At 40.0% G+C, this 25,105-nt stretch overlaps 1 protein-coding gene across 8 annotated transcripts in view; it reads right to left on the reverse strand.

The window, feature by feature from the left end:
• LOC138749049 (regulation of nuclear pre-mRNA domain-containing protein 1B-like) overlaps positions 1-25,105 on the reverse strand; it is an 81,112-nt gene that overhangs the window by 41,402 nt on the left and 14,605 nt on the right. For all 8 annotated transcript variants that reach the window (XR_011348383.1, XR_011348379.1, XR_011348390.1 and 5 more), the window contains exons 2-4: positions 10,669-10,798; positions 7,224-7,330; positions 7,028-7,125 (exon numbers count right to left, since the gene is read on the reverse strand). Coding sequence is in view for 4 of the 8 variants with exons in the window: in XM_069910109.1 (XP_069766210.1) it covers positions 7,028-7,125; positions 7,224-7,330; positions 10,669-10,798 (335 nt within the window). In the remaining 4 variants the exon portion in view is untranslated. The remainder of the gene's footprint in view (positions 1-7,027; positions 7,126-7,223; positions 7,331-10,668; positions 10,799-25,105) is intronic.

The following is a 25,105-nucleotide window of genomic DNA, read 5'->3' on the forward strand; positions in this document are numbered from 1 at the left end:
AATTATACCTGGCTGAGGGAGATGTGGGGATGTGGCAGCAAACGGCTAGGTTAGTAGATGAATATGCGTGATTCACAAAAACAAATTTAAGAATAGTAGGCCTGTTCAGAAGGTTAATGTGGTCCAGACGAGTAAGCATGAAATTAAGTCTGGAGAGAATGTTAAGAGAAAAGACGAAGGTAAGGTGTTAAAGGACAGAACTTCTGGATTTGTATGTCATTTTTGTAAAAAACCGAGTCATGTTATTGCGTATTGTCTGGTGTTGGAAAAGAAATGAGAAAAGGAGGTTTTACCAGAAGCATGTATTCAGACAGTTGAATTTAAGGAGAGCAGATGTTCCAAACCTGATAAGGGTGCTTTGGATGTTTTCAAACCTTTTGTGTCAGAGGGCTTGGTTTCAATAAAGGAGGGAGAATCACAGGTTCCAGTTTAAATTCTTAGAGATAGTGGGGCTGCTCAGTCACTATTGTTTAACTCTTGATCAAAAGACAGACACGGAGATGTCTTTGATTAGAGGTACTGGAGGTGAGGTAGAGTCAATATCTCTTCACAATGTTGTGCTGAATTCAGAATTAGTTAAAGGACCTGTTGTAGTAGGAGTTATTTCAAAGTTACCCATGCAAGGAGTCTCACTTTTATTAGGGAATGATTTGGAAGAGGTTAAAGTTGGGTGTGTTTTGAGATTAACAAATCAGCTGAGTCAGGATGACGCTTGTGAGATACATCCTGCATGTGCTGTAACAAGGTCTTTGTATAAGAAAATAATGAGAGCAGAGGAAGATCTAGTTGATAGAGACTTGCCCAGTACTTCTGAAATAGTCTTGAAAGAGCAGGTTAATTGTGAGAGTCAGGATTTCTCCGTCAAGGAAAGAGTTAATTTAGCAAAAAAGGACAGATACAGATCTTATTGACCTTAGGGACAAAGCAGTAAGTGAACATGAGATTAAAGAAATGGCTTGTGGAAATGACTTGAAGGGTGAATTGTTAATGAAACCTTATTTAGAGGAAAAAGGTCGTGGAGAAAAATCTATATCAGAGGTGTTAGTTGTTGACAGGGTTGAGGAAGTTATGGATCATAAGATTATGTGAGGGTAACGTGAAAGAAACCATGGTTCATGTGCGCCTTGTTAGGTAAAAACATCATGAGCTGGGAATGTAGAGGGAGTCACCCAGTGCTGGGCCGTAACAAGATGCAGTTGTGACCTTGTACTCTCAAGATAAGAGTGGGAATGACAAATTGATGTGCAGGAGGCTAGCAGAGAGGGACAGCAACAGTTTATTCATTGGACAATGTCATGGTATGATAATTTACTAAGTACGTATCCTAAGGTATATAAAAAACACCACTTGCTGATAACGGCAGAATGCGCCTTCTCCAACTAACACTGTTAGTTGCAAGTGTTACAATCCGGCAATAAAGAACAAAGAACCTTGATTTCGACTCAGTCTGGTGTTTGACTCACTCATTCATGAACAAAGCAGACCTAACAGCCTGCCTAACTCAACAATTTGGAAAACTTGGAGGAAAAGTTAGGCCATCTTAAATCACGAGAATAGATGCAGCTGAAAATAATTTATTTTAAAATATACAAATTTGTTTCCTGATGTGCCAAAAAAAAGGACATCAAAGATGTATCATGATGTGGATGTGGGAGAGGCAAGTCCTATAAAACAACACCCATATAAAATAAACATTCAGAAGAGTAAAATTGTGGATCAGGAGGTGGAATATATGTTGAAAAATGATACTATTAGATCTTCGAACTCAGATTGGAGTTCTCCTTGTGTTCTGGTATCCACACCAGATGGAACGGTTAGGTTCTATACAGATTACTGTAAGGTTAATTCAGTAACTAAAACAGATGCTTATCCTAGTCCAAGAATAGATGACTGTATTGATAAAATTAGGAAAGCTAAATTTCTTACCAAGTGGATTTGTTGAAGAGTTACTGATGTGTGCCTCTAACTGAGAGAGGAAAGAATATTTCACCTATTGTAACTCCATCCGGTTTATATGAGTATAATGTGTTACCTTTTGGCATGAAAAATGCCCCTGCAACATTCCAAAGGATGATTAATTTGGAAATCCGAGGGTTAACACAGACATGCTTATATTGATGACTTGGTCTCAAAAAGAAGCACATGGGAAGAACATCTGAGAGAATTGGACAAATTGTTTGCAAGATTATCCAAAGCAAACTTAACTGTTAATTTAGCAAAACGTCAACTTGGAAATGCTACTGTAACATACTTAGGTCATGTAGTTGGTCATGGCAAAGTTCCACCTATTCAAGTTAAGATGAATGCAATTTCTGAATTTCCCATTCCCAATGGCAAGAAAGCAGTGAGAAAGTTTTTAAGGAATGGCAGTATATTATAGGAAATTTTAAAGACATTTTGCTGAGGTTGCTCTTCCTTTAACCAATCTTTCGAAGAAAGGGGAGAAATTTGTGTGGACAAAAGTTTGTCAGAGAGCTTTGGAAAACTTAAAGGAGATACTATGCCATTACCCGGTTTTAAAATCTCCTGATTTTGACAGACCATTTTCTTTACAGTGGATGCCAGTGAGGGGGCAGCAAGTGCAGTTTTATTACAAAAACAATGAAATTGACTATCCAGTTGCTTACTTTTCAAATAAAAAATTAATTTTCATTAAAGGAACTATTCCACTATTGAAAAGTAACCATTGTCCATAATATTTGCTCTGCAGAATTTTGATGTACATCTCAGAACTTCTCATGAACCAATTGTGATCTTTACTGATCACAATCCTCTGGTGTTATTGAATAAAATGAAGAATAAAAACAGAAAATTGTTAAACTGGAGTTTAATATTATAAGAATATAATCTCCAAATTAATCATATCAGAGGTACAAATAATGTAATAGCTGATCGTCAAGATGTTAAAATTGATCATATATAGAAATATATACTCTCAACATTGGATTACATTGTTATAACATATATATATCTTCTTCTTTGGCTTGGCTTTGCGGACGAAGATTTATGGAGGGGGTAAAAGTCCACGTCAGCTGCAGGCTCGTTTGTGGCTGACAAGTCCGATGCGGGACAGGCAGACACGGTTCCAGCGGCTGCAGGGGAAAATTGGTTGGTTGGGGTTGGGTGTTGGGTTTTTCATCCTTTGCCTTTTGTCAGTGAGGTGGGCTCTGCGGTCTTCTTCAAAGGAGGTTGCTGCCCGCCGAACTGTGAGGCGCAGTTTGAGGCGATATCAGCCCACTGGCGGTGGTCAATGTGGCAGGCACCAAGAGATTTCTTTAGGCAGTCCTTGTACCTTTTCTTTGGTGCACCTCTGTCACGGTGGCCAGTGGAGAGCTCGCCATATAACACGATCTTGGGAAGGCGATGGTCCTCCATTCTGGAGACGTGACCCACCCAGCACAGCTGGATCTTCAGCAGCGTAGACTCGATGCTGTCGACCTCTGCCATCTCGAGTACTTCGACGTTAGGGATGAAAGCGCTCCAATGGATGTTGAGGATGGAGCGGAGACAACGCTGGTGGAAGCGTTCTAGGAGCCGTAGGTGATGCCGGTAGAGGACCCATGATTCGGAGCCGAACAGGAGTGTGGGTATGACAATGGCTCTGTATACGCTTATCTTTATGAGGTTTTTCAGTTGGTTGTTTTTCCAGACTCTTTTGTGTAGTCTTCCAAAGGTGCTATTTGCCTTGGCGAGTCTGTTGTCTATCTCATTGTCGATCCTTGCATCTGATGAAATGGTGCAGCCGAGATAGGTAAACTGGTTGACCGTTTTGAGTTTTGTGTGCCCGATGGAGATGTGGGGGGGCTGGTAGTCATGGTGGGGAGCTGGCTGATGGAGGACCTCAGTTTTCTTCAGGCTGACTTCCAGGCCAAACATTTTGGCAGTTTCTGCAAAGCAGGACGTCAAGCGCTGAAGAGCTGGCTCTGAATGGGCAACTAAAGCGGCATCGTCTGCAAAGAGTAGTTCACGGACAAGTTTCTCTTGTGTCTTGGTGTGAGCTTGCAGGCGCCTCAGATTGAAGAGGCTGCCATCCGTGCGGCATTACAGCAATGAGCTCTCTGAACCCTTCTCCATTAACAATGGCGTGAAGCAAGGCTGTGTTCTCGCACCAACCCTCTTTTCAATCATCTTCAGCATGATGCTGAACCAAGCCATGAAAGACCTCAACAGATATATATATATAGTGTATTGTTAGCACTTTAGTGATTTTAAAGTCCATATTGTTATAACTGATTTTTAACTCGAGTTAAAATTCCTTTGTATGGGTAAGTGTGAAAGATCTACATACAAACTAAAACCCAACATAATATGTTTTAAAGGAGGTAAATTGTAGCAGTTTTTTTTAGTGTAGCTCACATACAAACACATCAAAACAGACAGACAGGGTAGCTCTGAGTGCCTTCGCAAAAACTTTGGGGAGTGCCTATAGAGACTTCACTAATGGATTGTTGTTTTGAAAAGCAACAGAAGAAAGAACTCGGAGGATTAGATCTGGAGCCACAGACTGTCTGAGGGCAGTTTGCTCTTTTAAGTGGGTCATGTGGTATTGCAAGCAGAGAGTGTCAAACAGGCTTTTCTCGGAGTGAGAGTGAATCCAGTTCTATAGTTTCACAATTCAGCAGTAGCGCTGGCACTGGCACAGGACAAGCTGGCAAGCTTGTGGAAAAAAAAATTTGAAGATGGCTTGTGAGTGCTTAGTTCAGCCTGGTCAAAGCCTATGTGGTCCATACAAGAGGAGAGGACTGGCTGCCTAATGTTTCATTTGAAATAAAAGAAACAAAAAAGGAACTCTGTGGTGACCTGAAAGAAAGAGGTTATCATCCAGAAAACCCTGATGGGGCAAGTTTCTTCAACAAGACACTGACATGGCTGATGAGAAGGAATCGGTTTGTGTCCAGGGAACAACAAATCTCTCTCTGAAAACAGACAAGAACCTACCTGAGCAGTAACCATTTACCTTGCAAGCACCAAAGCCTGGCGAACCTTATAAATGTTAAATTCTATGCACAGTATAAGAATTGCCTGCAACCAATTAACTTAGAAGAATGAGAAGTGAGATTGGACTGTGAATCAAATAACTTTTCTGAACTTACACACACATTACATACACATGCACTTAGAATTAGAAGAGGGTTGTTAAGTTAGTTAAGTCAATAGTGATAAATTAAAGTGTGATTCTGTTTTCATGTTTAAAGATAATTAAAAGCAACTTTTGTTTAAGTAATCATTTGTCTTGGTGAATATTGCTGCTGCGTTTTGGGGTCCCCTGGGCTCGTAACAATAGCCTATAATTATTTTTAAGCCCACTGTCAGTTTATTTCAAAACCTACTAACACTGGATATGATGCAAACATAACAGGTTTCCATAATCTAAGCCTGGAAGGCACAAGGCCTCTGCACAAAACTCGCATGCTGACCACTGAACAGCAAAGGGTACCCAGTTATAGCTGATCACGTGATCATAGGTGGACTGACTGCTTAACAACCAAAACTGTAAAGCATTAAATGGGTCTAAGCTAAATTCTAAATGCTAAGCTAAATTTCAGAATGTTATAAATTAAGCACCTTGCTGAGTAAATTCCAAATTTTAATACTGGTAACATTGAATGGTGTAATTCTGTGCTGAATGGTAGCAGAATTGGTTTGGACTGCATGTAATGAAACGACAGATAAATAGATTCTGAGGTAATATTTCCATTGCCTGGCTTTAGTCTTTTCCTGAAGATAAATATACCTTGCAATAACATTTCTACAGCCACTGGTTGATCTCCATTTAGTTATATGCAAGTCTTTAGGATAAGTTTCAAGCTTTTCCACATCCGGTGTCATTCCAGTCTTATTTTGTCAGTGCCCTTGGTTTATAAGCTAAATGGCTAGAGTACTGATGACAAACATGAAACTACAATGATTTGGATACCTTGGGAAGGCATTCTAATTCAACTTGAGATTCTATTTTATAATTGGATTAAATTATTTAAACTCTTTCTGATCCTACTTTAAAGATCTAATTTCAGATTTCAAAACCTGCTAAAAAAAGTTCCAATTTGAAACAAAAACAATGCAATTATTTTAATATACATTCTAAATATGCATAAAAACAAATCATAAAGAATGCAAATTAAAAATATCACAACTTTAAAAAAAAACTTCACAGGAAGTTATTCAGCTTCAGTGCCTGTGCCTCTTGGTAACAAGGCTTCATTTTCCTTTCAGAACTTGATCATGGCTATACCTACTCTTTCCAACACAAGATCTATAATGTTCTGGGTTAAAACAAAAATCACCTCTGATCTACTCCTTTTACTAATTACATTAAATCTATGCTCAAGATCTTTGACTCCTAAATTAAGGGAAATTGATCCTAGTTACTCCAGCTTGGTCCCTCATTTTGGAACATCGCAAATGAATCTCCCTCTAGTTGCTTTTAAAATAACTACATTCTTTCCTAATAATCAAAGATTTTCCCATTCTGCAACTTTCTCATAAATCTCTTCCTCTTCTCCAATTCAAACTCTTCTTTCCTGTAATGACGTTAATAGAACTGTGTGCAGTGTTAAGCTATAAAGAGCAGTGATGAGACCAGGCAGAACTATAGCCTTCTAATGAAGATTACCCAAAAATTTAGTTGGCAGAAAAATATCAGACTACTGATAAGGACCATGTACGATTGCAAATTGGACACAGAATTTCCTGATAATGACCTGTAAATTATTTTGTGACAAACCTCTAGTCATGACATCACAACTTGCAATCCTCTCCTGCGAGGCAGTCATCCTGAAAAGACACAAAAAGCATCTTCACAAGCATCCACGGTTGCAGTGGAACAAATTCAAAGTGATACAAACTCTAAAGTAACAAATAAATTATTTCAATTTAAATCAGTTTAGCCTATTTCCAACAACAATTACAACATTTAATTTGAATTCTAAGTTCCATTGAAACCTGCTTTTGGGTCTTTTGAATGCCTAACTGTATGGAATTTGTACAATGTATATTTTGTTATTTTTTAAATTATGCCTGGTATTACCTCTGGTGGTTCCTTCGGTGTACTGTTAGAAAGATAGTCATCATCTTCTTCCTCCTGTATTTGTTCAAAGGTACGTTTCTTTGCCTTTTTGTCTGTGGCTTAATAGGTAGCAAAATAAAATTTAAATTTTAAAAACAGAAAGTTAATAAAATATGGCTAATCTTGGTATCTAAAGGTTCCATATATTTATACATACAAAGAATCTGCTTAAGCTGGTCAATGAAATTGTTCTCATAAACCATCCTCTCTTGCCAAATAGCTAATACTCTTTCCAAGTGCTTCTTGCAATTCTCATCAGATTCACTGCCAAATAAGAGAAATGACAAATTAGAGTAAATTTAACCAAAAGGACAAAAATCTATATCTCATTCACCAAGATATATTGACCTTCAACATGTCCACTTCTGTGGATATGAACATATTTCAAAAATCACACATTCATAGCATCATTTCAATGCTGGAAACATCAAACTTGTTTAACAGGTTAGTAAACATTGTATTTTAAATTTTGCAAAAAAAAAAAATCTTTGGAAAATAGAAAAATATTGATGACCAGTATATTCCGAACACATCAGTTAATATGTGACCCCTGCATTACAAAAAGTGGAGGGGGGGGGGGAGGAGAAGAGGAGAAATTGATTTCCCCGAAAATGGTTCAGATGGTGATTTGTCATAATGGAAAGCCAAGTATGTGCACAACTTGGAAAAATTGGGTTTATTTATTTATAAATACATACAATCCATGAAAACTGAGTTTATTCCACATCTCAAAATTTAATTTCTGTAATTTATAGGAGTTGCCTGTACTAATCAATAAGAAACATTTAACCTATTTGATTTCATCAATCTTCCTTACAGAATATGCCAATTTTCAAAGGTAGTCGTGTTAGTTTTGACATATTATCCTGGATTCTTTTCAGTTGCTGATCAAAAAAGAAATACCCATCAACACCAAATCCTCACAACTCTGTTCTCATTTTTAATTTCCCACAAATATAAAAAATGGAAAACAAACATAGAAAATGCTGGGAATGCTCAGATAGTCTGGCAGCATCTACGGAGAAACAAGTGGTTTCTGGTCGATGACCCAATAGGAAACTGAAAAGGTCAGAGAAGGGAAAGGTGAAGAGGACAGAGGGAATTGTCCATGACAAGGCAGAGACTGGGGTTGTTCAAGTCAGATAATTACTTTTGGTGCAATGTAAGGAAGAAATGAAGGCTTGTTAACAATTGCTGATTTATTTGAAGGATTGCAAATAGAATTAATGGGACTATAGATATCAGATGAAGTAATGATAGAATTCTGACATGATTATTGGCTCTCATTTTAATTTTATATACAGTTAATTGGCATTTCACAAAGCTATACAATGGAATCTGCATTTTTATAAAAATACTGTACAATTAGGTTCATACATAAACTCATTTTAAAATCATTATATCATGCATAGTTTACAAGTAAATTCCATTTCAGATAGCTGGCTGACAGTTAGGAGAGAAAAGATACAGGTAGGCAGTGCAAAGTACTCCTGTGGCCATTCCCTTCAAAAAACACGTGTACCATTTAGGATACTGTTGAGGGGGATGACTTATGAGAGACAAGCCATGGTGGTCAGCTCTCTGGCACAGAGTCTGGCCCAGTGACCAAGAAAGGGAGGGAGAAGAGGCAAGCAGTAGTGATAGGAGATTTAATAGTGAGGAGAAGAGACAAGATGTTTTGTGGAAGAGATCAAGGATCACAGATAGTAATGTGGCCTCCCAGATGCCAGTGTCCAGACTATCTCAGATCAAGTTCATGGCATTCTGAAGTGGGAAAGCAAACAGCCAGATGTTATGGTCCATGTCAGGTCTTGACGCTGTGCCGATGCATATATTCCTAAAAAAAAACCTCCCTACCTTGAAACCCACTATTTATCCACCATCCATCTGCCTAACAGTCTCTTAAATGCCTTAATGTTTCAGCCTCCACCATCCAGGCATCCACAACTGTGTAAAAAACAAAGAAACAAAAAAAATAACCCATGATGTCTCCCCTAAACTTCCCTCTCTTCACTTTATACATATGTGCTCTGGTGTTTGCTATTCCTGCCCTTGGCAAAAGTCACTGGTTTCCATCCTATCTATGCCTCTCATAATCTTGTAGACCTCTCATCCTTCTCCCCTCCAAAGAGGAAAGTCCCAGCTCTGCTAACCTTGCCTCATAAGACATTTTCCAATCCAGGCAACATCCTGGCAAATCTCCTCTGCATCCATTCCATAGCTTCTGCATCCTTCCTATAATGAGGTGACCAGAATTGAACAAAATACTCCAAGTGTGGTCTCACCAGAGATTTGTAGAGTTCAACATGACCTCTTGACTCTTGAACTCAATCCCCATATTAACTAAGTCTGACATTCCTTAGGCCCTTTTAACTAACCTATCAATTTGTGAGCGACCTTGGATTTGGACCCCAAAGCTCCTCTATTCACCCACACTCCTAAGTAACTGACCATTAACCCTATACTCAAACCTTCTGGTTTGTCCTTCCAAAATGCATCACCTTGCACTTTTCCAGATTGAACTCCATCTGTCACTTTTCCACCTAACTCTGCATCTTGTCTATATCCTTTTGTAACCTACGACAACCTTCAGCACCATCCACAACTCCTCTAACCTTTGCATTATTTGCAAACTTACTGACCTATCCTCTGCCTCTACATCTAGGTCATTTATAAAGATCAAAAAGAGCAGGAGTCCAGAACAGATCCTTACAGAACTCCACTAGTCACTGACCTCCAGGCAGAATACTTACATTCCACTATTACACTCTGCTTTCCACATGCAAGCTAATATTCTATTTCAAGGGTTGTGATCTCAGGATTGCTCCCCGTGCCATGTGCTAGTGAAGTTTGCAATAGGAAAATGCAGCTTAACATGTGGTTAAAGAGATGGAGCAGAAGGGAAGGCTTCCGATCTCTGAATCATTGAACTCTTTAAGGGAAAGTGGGACGTACCGGCAGAACAGTTTGCATCTGAACTGGAGGGGAACTAATATCCTTGCAGGAAGGTTTCTTAGTGCTGCTCCAGAGGGTTGAAAGTAGATTTGCAAAGGGATTGGAACCAGAGCAAACAGTGGAGTGGAGGAGGAAAAAGATGTGAAGACTGTATATGGACAGAAAGCAAAGTGTTGTGCATGGTAAAAAAAAAAGGTTATCAAATGCATCTATTTCAATGCAAGGAAAGGCAGACGAGCTTAGAGTGTGGATTGGCACATGGAATTATGACATTGTGGCTATTGGTGAAACTTGGATAGAGGAGGGATATGAGTTTTAATCATATTCGGTTAGTTGAAGTTTACATGCTAGCTTTTGGGAGGTGATTTACAGAAGACAGCCTTCTAATTTATTTTTATTCATATCTAATAAAGATTTTTAAATTGACACATCGATCTGCTGCAACCTTAAGGTTGGACACTAGTTAACAAATCTCGAGACATTTGAGGCTATTTGTCCAACAAAGCTATTTGGGGACATCTGAGTTGAGAAAAAAGACTAGCACCTTGATTGATAATAAATAATCTTACATTTTTCATCAAACAGTTAATATACTGAATTTTAATTTTTAAATATGGGGAGGTATTTTTAATTGAACATGATGGTACCTTGAAACATGTGAAAATGCATCCACCAAAACTGGAGCAAAATCCTTGGTAAATTCAGGTCCTTTTTTCTTACTATTCTGAATCACATCATTTGCCAGATAAAGGAAAGTCAGTTTTCGACTTGGTTTAGCTGTGGACAAAAAATGGTAAAAGAAGTTGAGCTTCAATAAATGGTGATATTTTTTCTACCAAAAATTAAAATGAATATACACAAAATTGTACAAACAGTAACAATAATTAAAAGCTTTTTTTTGCAGTTAGAACTTGGTAACATACAGCTTTAAAGAACATTTGGCTTAGGGCTGGAGCCAAGGCAGTGGTGGAGGATTTTTTTTAAAAAAAAGACTTCAGTGCCATAACTTCCCCACAACTTTTGGCTCCACGTAACTGGACAACAAAGATTTTGCTTCCTGAACTTTTTTGGGTGTATTTTATGGATTTTTTGGTTGATCACGAAAATCACCTTAAAATTTTCCTATCACGTACTCTTTCTGATATAAACTATTTTTGAGATTTCCTATCATATTTTAAGTGAACTTCAAGCAGACCAAACAATGAAATGCAACATGTAATTGAAAATTTATTTTCTGCATTCACACTTGGACTTCTTTCCTCTGATCTTGGTGCAGTCAGTGACGAATATGGTGAAACATTTCACCAGGATATTGAGACCATGGAAAACCGGCATCAGGGCAACTGGAATCCATCAATGCTGGCCGACTATTGTTGGACACTGGTATAAGAGGCATCAGATGCTGAGTACAAATGAAAATCAGCAGCAAAACATTTTTAGGTCAGTTGAATTAACACAATGCATCAGAATCATTATGCAATTAAACATGTTAAATTCAATAGGAATGAATTTAATGTTTCTCCAACTTCCTACTTGATACAGCAAATCTGAAATTATCTACGCTCAGCTTGAAGTTGTTTATCCCCTTTTTTTCCAGGAAGCAAACTTTTTTCAAAAAAATTGTTGTCCAGTGTAATCAGTGAGCTGTTAGCCTGTGCTCCTCCACATAGTCGCTAATGGCAACCTACCAATTAAATAAACACAAATTACAATTAATTAAATAACATGGGGATGCAGGGATTAGGTGATGTGCTGTGGGTACTGCTAGATCCCATTGAAATTCCCAACACCTACATATGCAGTAAGTGTTGGTTGCTCAACTGAGGATCAAAGTTGATGACCTGGATAGTCAGCTTCAAACATTGCAGCACATCAGGGAGAGAAAGAGTTAATGGGACAGTGTTGCACAAGGGCAGACTCACCCATTATATTAAACGCTTCAAATTTGGCCTGTGGTCAGGGATAAGAGGGTGTGATGGTTATTGAGGCAGACAGTGGTAACACCGGAGGAGTCTCAGCCCTTGAGCACATCCAACAGTGCAGGTGGGAGTAGGGGCTGCAAGAATAAATGACCTGACAATGGCAGTGGTTCAGGGAGCCATTCAAGAATGGTGAGAGAAGAAAGATGTAGTAGTGATAGGAGTAGTCTAGTTGGGAGAATAAATATTCTCTGCAGCAAGGATTGAGAGTTGCAAGTTGTGCTTCCTTGCCAGTCCTAGGTTCAGGACATCTCATTTGACTTGGAGGAATTAGGAGTGGGGAAGGAAAGATCAAGTGGCACGGTCCTTGGAGGTACTAAAGATAAAGGTAGAACTAGGAAAGAGGTTCTGCTGAGAGAATTTGAGGAGCTTGGGTGGGATTAAATTAAAAACCAGAATCAAACAGGTAGTAGTCTTTGAATTGGTACCTGAGCCTCGGCAAATTGGCACAGGGTTAATAAGGTTAGTGAGTTGGAAGCACGGCTCAAAGACTGGTATGAGAGAAGTGGGTTTGAATTTGTGGCACATTGTCACCAGTATTGGGGAACAAGAGAGCTGTTCTGATGGGATGAGGTTCACCTGAATTGTGCTGGGACTAGGGTCCTGGTAAACTACAGAAATTGGGCTCTAAATGCTTCTTTAATTAGTAGTGGGGTAGGTGCCAACAATGGGAAAGTATGGATAATGCTCAAAGTAGGTTTTGGGCAGGCCATTTACGTTTGCAGAAATAAAAAGGGACAAAGTTTAGAAAAATGTCAAGAATTTAAACTTGACAATCACATACAAATGTGAGAAAGGGTGCTAAACACAGGAATGAAAGTTGTATTTAAATGAATGCAGTTGAATCAGTGGACTGGACCATCTTCAAGAACTCATCCTTAAAACTTGTATGAATATGCAACATGTCACCGACTTCAAGACCTGCATAGACGAGTGTGTACCAACGCACACATTCTGGGTGTTTTCCAACTAGAAGCTTTGGATGAATCAGAGGATTCAGAATTTTTTTCGTAGCAGATTGCAGCATTTGCAGTCTCTTGTGTATTGACTTGTACTTTTGCCCCTATTTTCACCTGTTAAAAATGTGTAATTGTTAAAGTGTTAAAATGGCTATGCATGCATCTCCATCAGACTCCTCAGCGGTAGGCTCAATCAGGGATACATACTTTGGCACTTTTTTTTTCCTTGGTTGGTCAGTTGTTTCCATTTCTTTATTTATATGTGTACATTGTGCTATTTTTGCAGTAACAATGGGTGTTGGTCCTGCCTGGCCTGCAGGAAGGGGAGTCTCAGGGTATGTGATGTCCTATGTACTCTGACAATAAATCTGAAAATAGAAGATGGTCAAAGATATATTGTGAATAGCAAAAATGTCCAATCTCAGGTCATCAATGTAGGTTTGGACATCTTTGGTTTTCTCAGTTCTTAGGAGCTCATTGGAGTTTGTCACTGGCAAATGATTGGTAGGTCTGATTGGTTGTTCACTAACAATTAACAGTAGAATGACTCATGGTGGCCATGTGGTAGCTGAAACACAGCAGAAAGGACAATAGCTGATGTATGATAAGAGTGATCACAATGCCACTAGTTTCAAGTTAATGGAGAAGGATAGGTCTGGGCCTCAGATTGAGATTCTAAATTGGAGAAAGGCCATTTTTGAGAAAAAGAAGGATCCAGAATCCATATTCAGTACTCTATTGTATTAGCCTATGCAATTATTGTATGTTCACTATGTAACATGTAATATTTCTCTTTTCCAAATCAATAAAAATACATTAAAAAGAAAAAACTGAAAGGGGATAGTCAACATGGCTTTGGAAGGTTGTGTTTAACCAATCTGGTAAGTTTTTCGAGGGGGTTACTAGGAAACTTGATGAAAGAAAGGCTGTGGATGTTGTCTACATGGACTTTGTAGGCTGTAAGGCCTAGAACAAGGTCTCATATGAGAAGTTATTCAGAAAGGTTCAGACACTCATTATTCATAGTGAAGAAGTGAACTAGATTCGACAATGGATGGATGGGAGAAGCCAGAGAGAAGTGGTGGATGACTGTTTCTCAGATTGGAGGCCTGGAACTAGAGGTGTGCCTCAGGGATCAGTTCTGGGACCATTATTGTTTGGCATCTATGTCAATGATCTGGATGATGATGTGAAAAATTGGATCAGGAAGTTTACAGTTGACACTAAGATTGGAGGCATTGGGGACAGCAAAGAAGGTTTTCGAAGCTTGCAGAAGAACCTTGAACAGGTGGAAAAATTGGCTGATAAATGGAAAATGGAATTTAAAGCAGACTAGTGTGAGGTATTGCATTTTGGAAGGAAAAAAACCAAGAAATGACATACATAGTGAATGGTAGGAAAATGAGGAAGGGAACAAAGGGATCTGGGAATACAGATATGGAATTTCCTGAGAGTGGCATCACAGGTGGATAGATTTGTAAATAAAGCTTTTGGGATCTTGGACTTCATAAATCAAAGTGTTGAGAAAATGAGTTGATGTTATGATAAAGTTGTACAAGACAATGGGTGAGGCCAAATATGGAGTATTGTGTGCAGTTTTGGTCACCTATCTTATCAATAAGATAGAAAGAGTGCAGAGAAGATTTACTAGAATACTGCCCAGACTTCAGGAACTGAGTTATAGGGAAAGGTTAAACAGATTAGAACTTTATTCCCTGGAGCATAGAAGAATGAGGGGAGATTTGAAAGAGATATTTAAAATTATAAAGGGGATAGACAGAATAAATGTAGATGGGCTTTTTCTACTGAGGGTAGGTGAGATACAAACCAGAAGATGACATGGATTAAGAATGAAAGGGAAAAAGTTTAGGGGGAACTTCTTCACAGAGTGATGGGAGTGTGGAATGAGAGTTGCCAGCTGAAGTGGTGAATGGGGGCTCAATTTTAAAACTTAAGATGAATTTGAACAGGTACATGGATGGGAGAGGTATGGAAGGCTATGGACTGGGTGCATATAGTGGGACTAGGCAAAATAAATGGTTCGGCACAGACTAGGAGGGTCAAAGGGGCCTGTTTCTGTGCTTTGGTGTTATATGGTTCTCTGATCCACAACCTGCTAAAAGTGAGATCATGAGCATTTAAGGCAATGATCTAAATCTCTTCAAGAAGACCAGGTGAGGAAGGCTATCTCTGAAACAAAGTGGAAATTCCAGAGGAAGCTAGAGATAGCTATGCAGGTAGTGCAGGCCATTACAGCCAACAAAGCGAAGGCGAACACCATAGATGGCTATGATGCTTCACACCCTGATGAACTGAACACCTATGCCCATTTTGAGGAGAACCCAACAGTGTCTACTAGAATCCCTGCAAAGACTGTGATATCTGTCTCTGAGGCCGATGTCAGAATTTCATTCAAGGGGGGTGAACACTCAAGGCGTCATACCCTGATGCTGTACCTGGCAGGCTACTGAAAGTCTTTGCCAACCTACTACCCAGAGTGTTCACAGATATTTTCAACTTCTCATTGCTGCAGAGGTACCCACCTTATTGAAAAGGGCATCAATCATCCCAGTACCCAAGAGCAGAGTGAGCTGCTTAAATGACATCTACTGTGATTAAATGCTTTGAGAGGCTGGCCATGGCCCCAAACAAAGGTCTGGGCACAATGCAACTTGCCTATTGTCACAATTGCTCCACAGAAGACGCAACATCACTGACTCTCCACTCAGAACTGGATCACCAGAAAACAGCCACTCATATATGTGGCTGTTCTTCATACAGCCTTCAACACCATTATTCCCTCAGTGTTGGTCAAGAAGCTTCAAACAGTGGGCCTCTGCAACTGGTTCCTCCCCTTCCTCATCAGAAGACCAGACTGTACTAATTGGAAACAACATCTACTCACCATCAACACAGGCACACCTCAACAATGCATGCTTAGCTCATTGCTCGACTCATTATACACCCATGACTGTGGCCAGGCACAATTCCAATGCTATCTACAAATTTGCCAATGACACCACAGTTGTCCACAGAATCACAAACAGCAATGAGGAAGTGTACTGGAGGGAGATCAATCAGCTCGTGAGTGGTGTCAGGCCAAAAAAACTTTGCACTCTATGTTAGCAAAACCAAGGAGATGACTGTGGACTTCATGAAGAAGTGACATGTGATCCAGCCCACATCAAGGGTTCAGTCACGGAGAGGATCAATATTTTCAAATTCCTGGGTGTCATCATCTCAGAGGATCTGTTCTGGAGCCTCCATAATCGATGCAATCATGAAGGCTTATCAGCAGATATACTTTGAGGTGTTCATGAAGATTCCAAAAGGTAGTGCACACATGACAGTACATCACAGGCAAAACTCTTCCCACTATCAAGAACATCTCCAGGGAATGCTGTATCGGTAAGCAGCAGCAATCATCAAGGATCCCACCACCCAGAACACTCTGCTCTCGCTGTCATCATCAGGAAAAAAAGTGCAAGACTTGTGGCACCTGTACTAACAGGTTCAAGAACAGCTGCTATGCCTCTACCCTCAGATTCCTCAACCAACTAAATCAGGGACTCGTTTAGGGACACTTACTTGTGCACTTTATTGATTTTTTTCTTTCTGCATTGCAGTTTGTTTATATTAGTTAACTGTTTACAGTTCTTTGTTTGTTTACGTCTATACACTGTGTAATTTTTCTGCTCTACCAGTAAGTGGTAATTTTGCCTCACCCGCAGGAAAAAGAATCTCAGGGTGGTAGTGACATTATAAATACGAGATTCGATACATCACCAAAGACTCTTGAAAACTTCTACAGTTGTACTGTGGAAAACATTCTGGCTGGTTGTATCACTGTAAGGTACAGAGGTGCCAACAGTCAGGTCAAGAAAAAAAAATCTCCAAAAGGTTGTTAACTCGGCCTGCGACATCACTGGCGCCAGACTTCACTCCATTAAGGACATCTACAAGATGCGGTATCTTAAAGCAACCTCTATCCTCGAGGACCCCCACCTCCCAGGCCATGCCCTCTTCACTCTCTTACCATCAGGGAAAAGGTACAAGAGCCTAAAGACAAGCACTCAACAGTACAAGGACAACTTCTTCCCCATTCCCATCAGATTCCTGAATGATCTATGAATCAAAGACATTTACTTCTGTACACTTTTTTGTATTTATTTTTGTAAGGTGGCTTATATAAATGTTTGCACTGTGATATTGCTACAGAACAACTAATTTTGTTAGTTGCTCATGACAAATTCTGATTCTGAAATCAAGGTAGACAAGCTTAAAGTGCAGTTAGGAAATGAGAGGTGCAGCATTGTAGGCATACGGATGGAGGATCGTAGTTGGAGCTAAACATCCAAGAATACACGGGAAAATGGGCAGAGATCGAGTGGTTCTGTTAGTAAATAATGAAATCAAACCCTGAGCAAGGGACATAGGATGGAGAGTCCTGGTGGATAGAGTTGAGAAACCACAAGAATACAAAGACCCTGATGGGAGATGCATACAGGGCTCCAAATAGCAGCCAGGATGTAGGGTGCAAATTACAAAAGGAATTAGAGAAGGCTTACAAGGCAATGTTAGTGGTCATGGGAAACTTCAATATGCAGGTGGACTGGGAAAATCAGCTTGATGCTGGATCCCATGAAAGGAAACTTGTGGAATGCCTATTTGATGCCTTTCTAGAGCAGCTTATAGTCTACAAGGGAAGAGACAATTCTGGATTTGGCACTCTCATTTTTGCACTAATTTTAAATATAATTTATAGCAATACAGGGATGCACCACTTAATTGGGCAATGTCCAACTGCATATACGTCCATAGTCCCTTAAGATTATAAGAGTTCAGAAATCCCGATCAAAGTACAGGACATAGCAGGCATAACCAGACGTAAGCAACAACTTCCCACATGCAACATGTCTTTTGTAGGTACTGCACTTTCAATCCATCATGGATACCAAACATAGCAAAACCAATGCCAGTGGTTTTGGGAGCCACAGCAAGAGGAAAAGGAAAAGTATTGATTTGGAAGTGAAACAAAAGGTTATTAAACAAAAGGTGAATCACGATGATGCTCAAAAACAAATAAAAAATTCTCCAAGCTGTTAAACGCTCAGCTCAACTGAAAGCTACAAGGCTAATGAGAGAGGGAGAAATTGCTAATAAGATGGATTGAGGAGCAAATACAAAGCAAGCCCTTCTCAGCACATTGACGATCACTGCTCAAGCAGGAAGCTTGTTCCAGATGCTTAAAGAAAAAGCAGGACCAGACCATGATAGTTTAGTGCTGGCTCTGGGTGGTTCAGGGGTTTCAAACCAAGTTTTGTGTTGCGTAATGTGAAAATGAGTGGCAAGTCTGGATGTGCTGCTGTGAAGGTAGCAGCAGAATTTGTTGAAACCTTAGATAAATTAATTGTAAAGGGAGGTTATTTGCCCCAGTAAATTTTTAAATATGGACAAAACCTCCGTATTCTGGAAGTGAATGCCTTCATCCATAAAGAGGCCACCAAGTCAATGCCAGGATTTAAGCCTTTTAAAGACAGTGTAATTAAGATGCAATGTTGTTGGCTACAAGTTAAAGCTATTTCTTATTTGGCATAGTGAAAACCCTAGGGTTTTCAAGAACATTAACAAACACACCGTACCAGTTTACTACAGGAGCAATAAAAAGCCACTTTCAGGTGCATTCTCCGCCAAGAATGCACCTGCAAAGGTGGATGGAGAGATTTGGAATCGTCGTTCAGGTGGCAGCCCTGAAAGCACTGCGCTGTCCACCTGAAAGGGACAGCTGCACGGGAGGCATCTCAAAGCAGCTGTCCACTGTAGCTGTACTCCCGCCCACTGACTTGACGTCATTTGAAGCACGACGAAGGAGAAGCAGAGGAACACAGGATTGTGGTGGACCCGGAGCAGGCATGAGAAATACTGGTGATGGTTTCAGCCTTTCTCAGTGTTCAGAACCTGCAATAACCTGCCTGCACCCTCTATTTCCAAATTCGTGCCAAATCTCTCAGGCTGACGACATCACTGTGCCATCATCAACCCACCCTTTAGCAGCCGCTTTCAGGCAGCTGCCTTCAGATGCCTAAAGGTCTTTAGTGCTCCGGCGATTATCCCTCTCAGAGGGGGATTAGAAAGTGCACCTTGGAGGCATCTCCTGCTCTTTCAGGTGGGTACCCTGAGAGCTGCATAGGGGTAGAATTACATCCGGGTATTCTGGCCACCTGAAAGAGCCTTTAAAAACAAGTTCTGGATGACAAATGATGTTTCAGGATGTCCTTCTCGATTGCTATACCAGTAAAATGGAGAAGTTTTGCTTGAAAGACGGCATACCTTTCTCGATTTAGCTAATTGTAGACAATGCTCCAGGACATCCCTCTTTTACTGGTGACTTCCACCCCAACATCAAAGTGGAGTTCCTCCAACCAAACACCACCTCTTTAATCCAGCCACTGGACCAAGGGGTTATTGCAGCTTTCAAGGACGACTACCAGAGGAGGACCTTTGCTCAGGCTGTTGCTACAAATTATGACACTGGAAAGGCACTGATGCAGTTCTGGAAGGAATACAATACTCATCACTACTTAATGAACCTTGTGTGGGTCTGAGTTGATGTGACTAAAAAGTATCTGAATGGCATATGGAAAAAAAAATGAAGTAGTATGTGCATGACTTTAAGGGATTTGAAAAAGATGAAGAGATTGCAAGGATTAATAGAGCTATTGTCGACATGGTAAACAATAACCTGAACTTAGACATAGATGATGAGGACATTAAAGAATTCCTAGAGGTAGTTCCTGAGGAACTAACAAATGAAGAGTTGCTGAAGCTAGAATAAGAGCAAATAGCTGAAGAGGTAAGGGAAAAGAAAACTGCAGAAGGAGAAGAACAGGTGCAGAAGACATTCACTATTAAGGAGTTAGCCAAATTCTTTGGAGACCTTAGCAGCTTGCTGAAGAGATGGACCCAAACACTGAATGCTTTTCACTGATAGAGGAATGCTCATGCAGTGTTTGCTGCATATAAAGAAAATAAAATGCAAACTAGGCAAACATTAGATACATTCATGAAGAAGCCAACATCTCCCTGAGAACAGCCTCAGCCAAGTCCTTCAGTCATTACAGAGTGATAATTCATCAATGGAGGTTATTCCACCTGAAACTCTTCCAGTGGAGCACTGGATGTTGCTCAAATTTGTAGTGATGTTGATGATCCTGGTCCGCTTTGTTAAATTGTGAGAGATATAGGCTAAGAAAGTAATTACACAGTTTTAAAAAGAGAAAAAAATAAAGGTTTATTTAGCTCAAGTTCAGTAACCCATATAGCTTTACGAAGTGTATACAATAATATGGTGCTCGCACATTGTCCACATCGCATAACACCCAATTTCACAGAACACATCTTGGATGTTAAGCAGTGCATACCTGTATCTGCATTGTAATGTTGCCACAAAACATATTTTGTGACATGTTCCTAACAATAACTTCTGATTCTGTGCAATGGAGTTTAAGAAGTTCAAGGTAAAAGAACCCTTCTGAGGAAGGGACAGAATTCACCCTGAGAGGGACAAGCTAAAGTCAGATGTATCAACGTTACAATTGAGTGAAGGTAACTGCAGAGGCACGAGAGAGAAGCTGGCCAGTTGATTGGAGGGTCATTTGAGTAGGGAAGATGATGGTGCATTAGTGGCAGGAGTTCCTGGGAATAATTTGGAATATGCAGGATAGATTCATCCCAAAAAAGCAGGAGCATTCTAAGGGGAGGGTCAGGTAAATGTAGCTTACAATGGAAGTCAAGGACAGCAATAAAAGACAGGACATATAGTATTGTGAAAATTAGTGAGAAGCGAGAGGGTTGCATAGCTTTTAGAAACCAACAGAAAGCAACTTAAAAAAAAAAGCAATGAGGAGAAAAGATGAAATATGAAGGCAAGATAGCCAGTTACATAAAAGAGGATGCCAAATGTGTTTTTTGGGATAGAGAGAGAGAGAAAGCAAAGTAAGAGTGGACATCAGACCACTGGAAAATGACACTGGAGAAGCAGTAATGGGGTATAAAAATGGCTGATGAACTGACTAGGTATTTTACATCAGTCTAGAGCAGTGTTATTCAACCTTTTTTTTCCCCCCCACATTCACATACCACCTTAAGCAATCCCTTACTAACCACAGAACATAACCTATGTCATAGGTGCACTCTGGTTAATAAGAGATTACTTAAATACTATGTGAGAGGGGGGGGGGGGGGGAGAAGGGAAAAAAAATCGAGAACCACTGGTCTAGAGGTTCCAAAGAATGAATCTGGGATGAGAGGGTTAATGTGTGATGAATTTTTGATGGCTCCAGGCCTATATTTGCTGGAGTTTAGAAGAATGAGAGGGGTCTAATTGAAACATACCAAAAAGTGGATGACTGGATTGAGTGAATGTGGAGGAAATGTTTTGGAGAGTCTAAGAACAGAAGTCAGTCTCAGAATAAAAGGAGGTCCATTTAGAAGAGAGATGAAGAAACATTTCTTCAGCTGGAGGGCAGTGGATCTGTAGAATTTGTTGCCACAGACAGTTGTGCAGGTCATTATTGGGTAATGTAAAGTGGGGGTTGATAGGTTCTTGATTAGTAAAAGTGGCAAAAGTTATGAGGAGAAAGCAGGAAAATGGGGTTGAAAGTAAGAATACTTCAGCCATGATTCAAATGGTAGAGCAGACTCAAGAGGCCAAATGGCTAAATTCTACTCTTAGCACTTATGGTCATCAGGCACTTCTATTTTTTAGAACACAAAAAAAAATTAGATAAAAATCCAAAGTTGGACAGAGAGGTCATGATTTCAACGTGTGAAATACATTGAATGGAACTTGGAAATACAGCAAACAGTAAAAAAAAAATAGCTTGCTAGGAACAGGCAGACTGATGAAATGCGCAGGCATACAGCAGATGCAATTTAACAGTGAATTGTGGTGCAACTCAACTGCAAAGGGATGTAATAATAAGAAGACGAAGTGCTCAAATATAAACACATTTTTGATAATGGTTGGTCAATAGAAGAAATAGTACTGAGGTATTAGACCTCTCGTGCCTGCTTCACTATTCAAAGTGAATTGTTGATCATTGAGCACCGTGCAACTTTCCTGCACTTACCCCATATGCATTGGTTCCCTGAACATCTAAAAATCTGTGTTTTTAATGAATAGACTCAACCACTGAGATGACAAGCCTCAGATATAGAATTCCAAATTCATTATATGCTTTGTGAAGACACTTCTTTCTATTGCTGAACAGCTGACCCTTATTTTGAGACTGCTTCTCCTGGTTCCAAAGACCTTATATCCCAAAAATTAATCTGACAAAACTTTGCAGCATTACCTCTATCAAAAAATATCCTTCCTTCAATATGGTGACCGAGACTGTACAGATAATTTCTAAGTACAAGTATAGTACTCTGTATCCAATACGCTTGGGACTAGACGTTTTTGTTTTTTTTTGGTTTTTGGAACAGTGGAACTAAGCAGCACAGTAGAATCAGCAGAATACTTGTATCAGCAGTTATAAAAAATACAGACAGCAGGCTTTTTGAGTGCTGACATGACTCCACAAGTGGAAAATTCACATGAAATAATGTTTAGTACTTAACAAAAAAGTTATCTGCTTACAAAAGTGCAGCACCAAAAACTATAAATTCTCTTTGATGGCTTTTTCAAATGTTTCCTCCAGTGTCATCTGCCTCATTAACAATGGTTTTTGTCTTTTGCCGCCGCTGATCCCCAATACCTCCCAGTAGCCCAAGGTCCCCGTTCCTGACCGGAAGTCCGAGACGACTTCTTCGATGCAGACAGCACCGCACCTGGTGTTGAGAATGGAGTCACCTTCGCTGAACAATTAGACCCAAATCCATATGGCATTTTCCCAGCCAGAAGCAAAGATTTCAGTTTTGTACCACAGCTAGGTTGTTACCAAACTGGCGCCAACAGAGCATCAGAGCTCCACATGGGCAAGTCAGGTGGTGAATTTCTATTTTCAACTTGTGACATAATGTCAGCAATTTTTTTTTCACTTTTGGGATTTTTTGGTTTAGGAACTTCGAATACAGGGTTCTTGACCTGTACTGCCTTACTAAGGCCTAACATAATTGAGATTTTAGCCAAGTATTTAAATATATAGGAAGACCAAAATGCTGTTTATCTGTCAATGCTAATTTTCCCCTGCACTTGCAATTATTTGTCACAAGGTAATTCAGGTTTTTGTAAACAGCTTTCAAATTCTCATCATTTTTGAAATGCTTGTCTATTCGTGCAACCAAATATGCACATATTTCTCAATATAAAATTACATTGACCTCACAACCCATAGAAGCACTGAGCAGTGTATGAACAATAATCTGGGCATGCTATACTTGGTATTCCTGTTCAAAACTTTTATTGTGAATAGCTGAGCTCCAATGCTGACACCCAATAACCTGAAAGGGGCTTGTTCATTCCAACTTTTTATTTACTGAATTTGTGCCAGTATATTATTCCCAATCAATATGCACTACTTTTGTTTAATAATTGTAACTGACATATTATCAAAGGCCTTCAGAAGGTCAAAATACAAATCAACTTCTCTATTCTGCAAGTTACAAAATAAGGACCCAGTTACCACTTTTAAAAAAAATTAAAAATTCTCAGATCTTTTTCTATATTACTGTTATCAGACAACTGCCCTATTGATCCCCCATTTTTTTCTGTTCATCCTTCTTCAAAGTGAGGCTACATTTCAGTTGAAGGGGAGAGGAGAAAGATTTAAGAGGATCCACCAGAGCTCCCAACACCCCAGCTGTCCATCCAACTTAGCTCCCGGCTGTAGATCCTTGCCCCTGCCACCTGCCCATCCAAACCCCCAAAATCTTGGCTGCCCGTTCAATCGAACTCCTGACGTCAGATCCTCCCCCAGCTGCCTGCCCATCTGAACCCCCGATGTCCTGGCTGCCCCTCCATAACGAGCTGCTGACCACGGATCCTGGCCCTGGCCGCCCGCTCATCCAATCTCCTCGCCCCAGCCACCCACACATCTAAACTCCAAACTGCAGATCCTGGCCCCGCTGCCCACCCATCCGAAGTGATGCCCCAGCCACCAGCCCATCCAAACTCCCAACCATAGGACCTCGCCTTGACCACCCACTCATCTGAGCTCTCGGCTATGGATTCTCCTTCAATCTACCTCCCATCCAAGCTCTCAATATCCCAACCATGGACTTAAACCCCCTGTCCCAGCCATCTGAGCTCCTGACGCCTGAACGACACAGATACTTCACAAGGTCAAAAGTTTGAACCATGTCAAAGTCAACACACCTTCCCCCACCCCCCCCCACCACCTTTTTGGCCCGAAAAAGAGGTCCAAAAATTTTGACGATTACACAAGTATACAGCTACTTCCCGACTTATGATCAATTTTGCCCACGTGTGTGGAGAACCAAAGTCTTAAAGCAAACTTTTTAATCAAATCTTATTTTCTTCATAGATTTGATGATAACAACTTAAAGCTTCCCAAATTTGTCGATCACCTTGGCAAATATTTCCACAATCTGGCCATGTTTGCATATAGGAGTTTGGTTGGTGCATGCGTGACAGGTAAGCACCTGAACGAGACCGAATTTGCACCCTTAACTCTCTCACATATGCCAACCGAACTCCAATACATGAACTCACTGCACATACACACAGGAATCAATATGGCCATGCCCAGCCGACAGACACTGGAACACCGACTAACAAGGTAGCACGCACATTTTGGCTCTTACATGCCCTGTATCCCTGTTATAGTTTGTCAAATACATAACTCGTGTAAATTTTTTTTTAAAAAATTCGGCCGTATGTGCGGATGGACACAAGTCGCAAGTCACTTGTAGTTTAAAATCTTAAAAGGCCCACATGCTGGTTGTAAACTTTTTAAAAAAATTGTCTATAGTTTTTTTGCTTTTGCACCATTATCGTTTCCTCAATCTGCATTTGCTATTTTACACCACACCTTGACGGTTTAAAATTAATTTAAATGACTTAATTTTGTGTAAATTCTTTATAAATGATTTTTTTCCTCCAAAGGATCCCAACTACCCAATTAGTAACTCACCCTCTCTCACTGGAGAATATTATATTAGAAAATACCTTGTTTCCTCAG

The sequence above is a fragment of the Narcine bancroftii genome, chromosome 1 (genome assembly GCF_036971445.1).
Source record: "Narcine bancroftii isolate sNarBan1 chromosome 1, sNarBan1.hap1, whole genome shotgun sequence".
NCBI classification, from domain to species: domain Eukaryota; kingdom Metazoa; phylum Chordata; class Chondrichthyes; order Torpediniformes; family Narcinidae; genus Narcine; species Narcine bancroftii.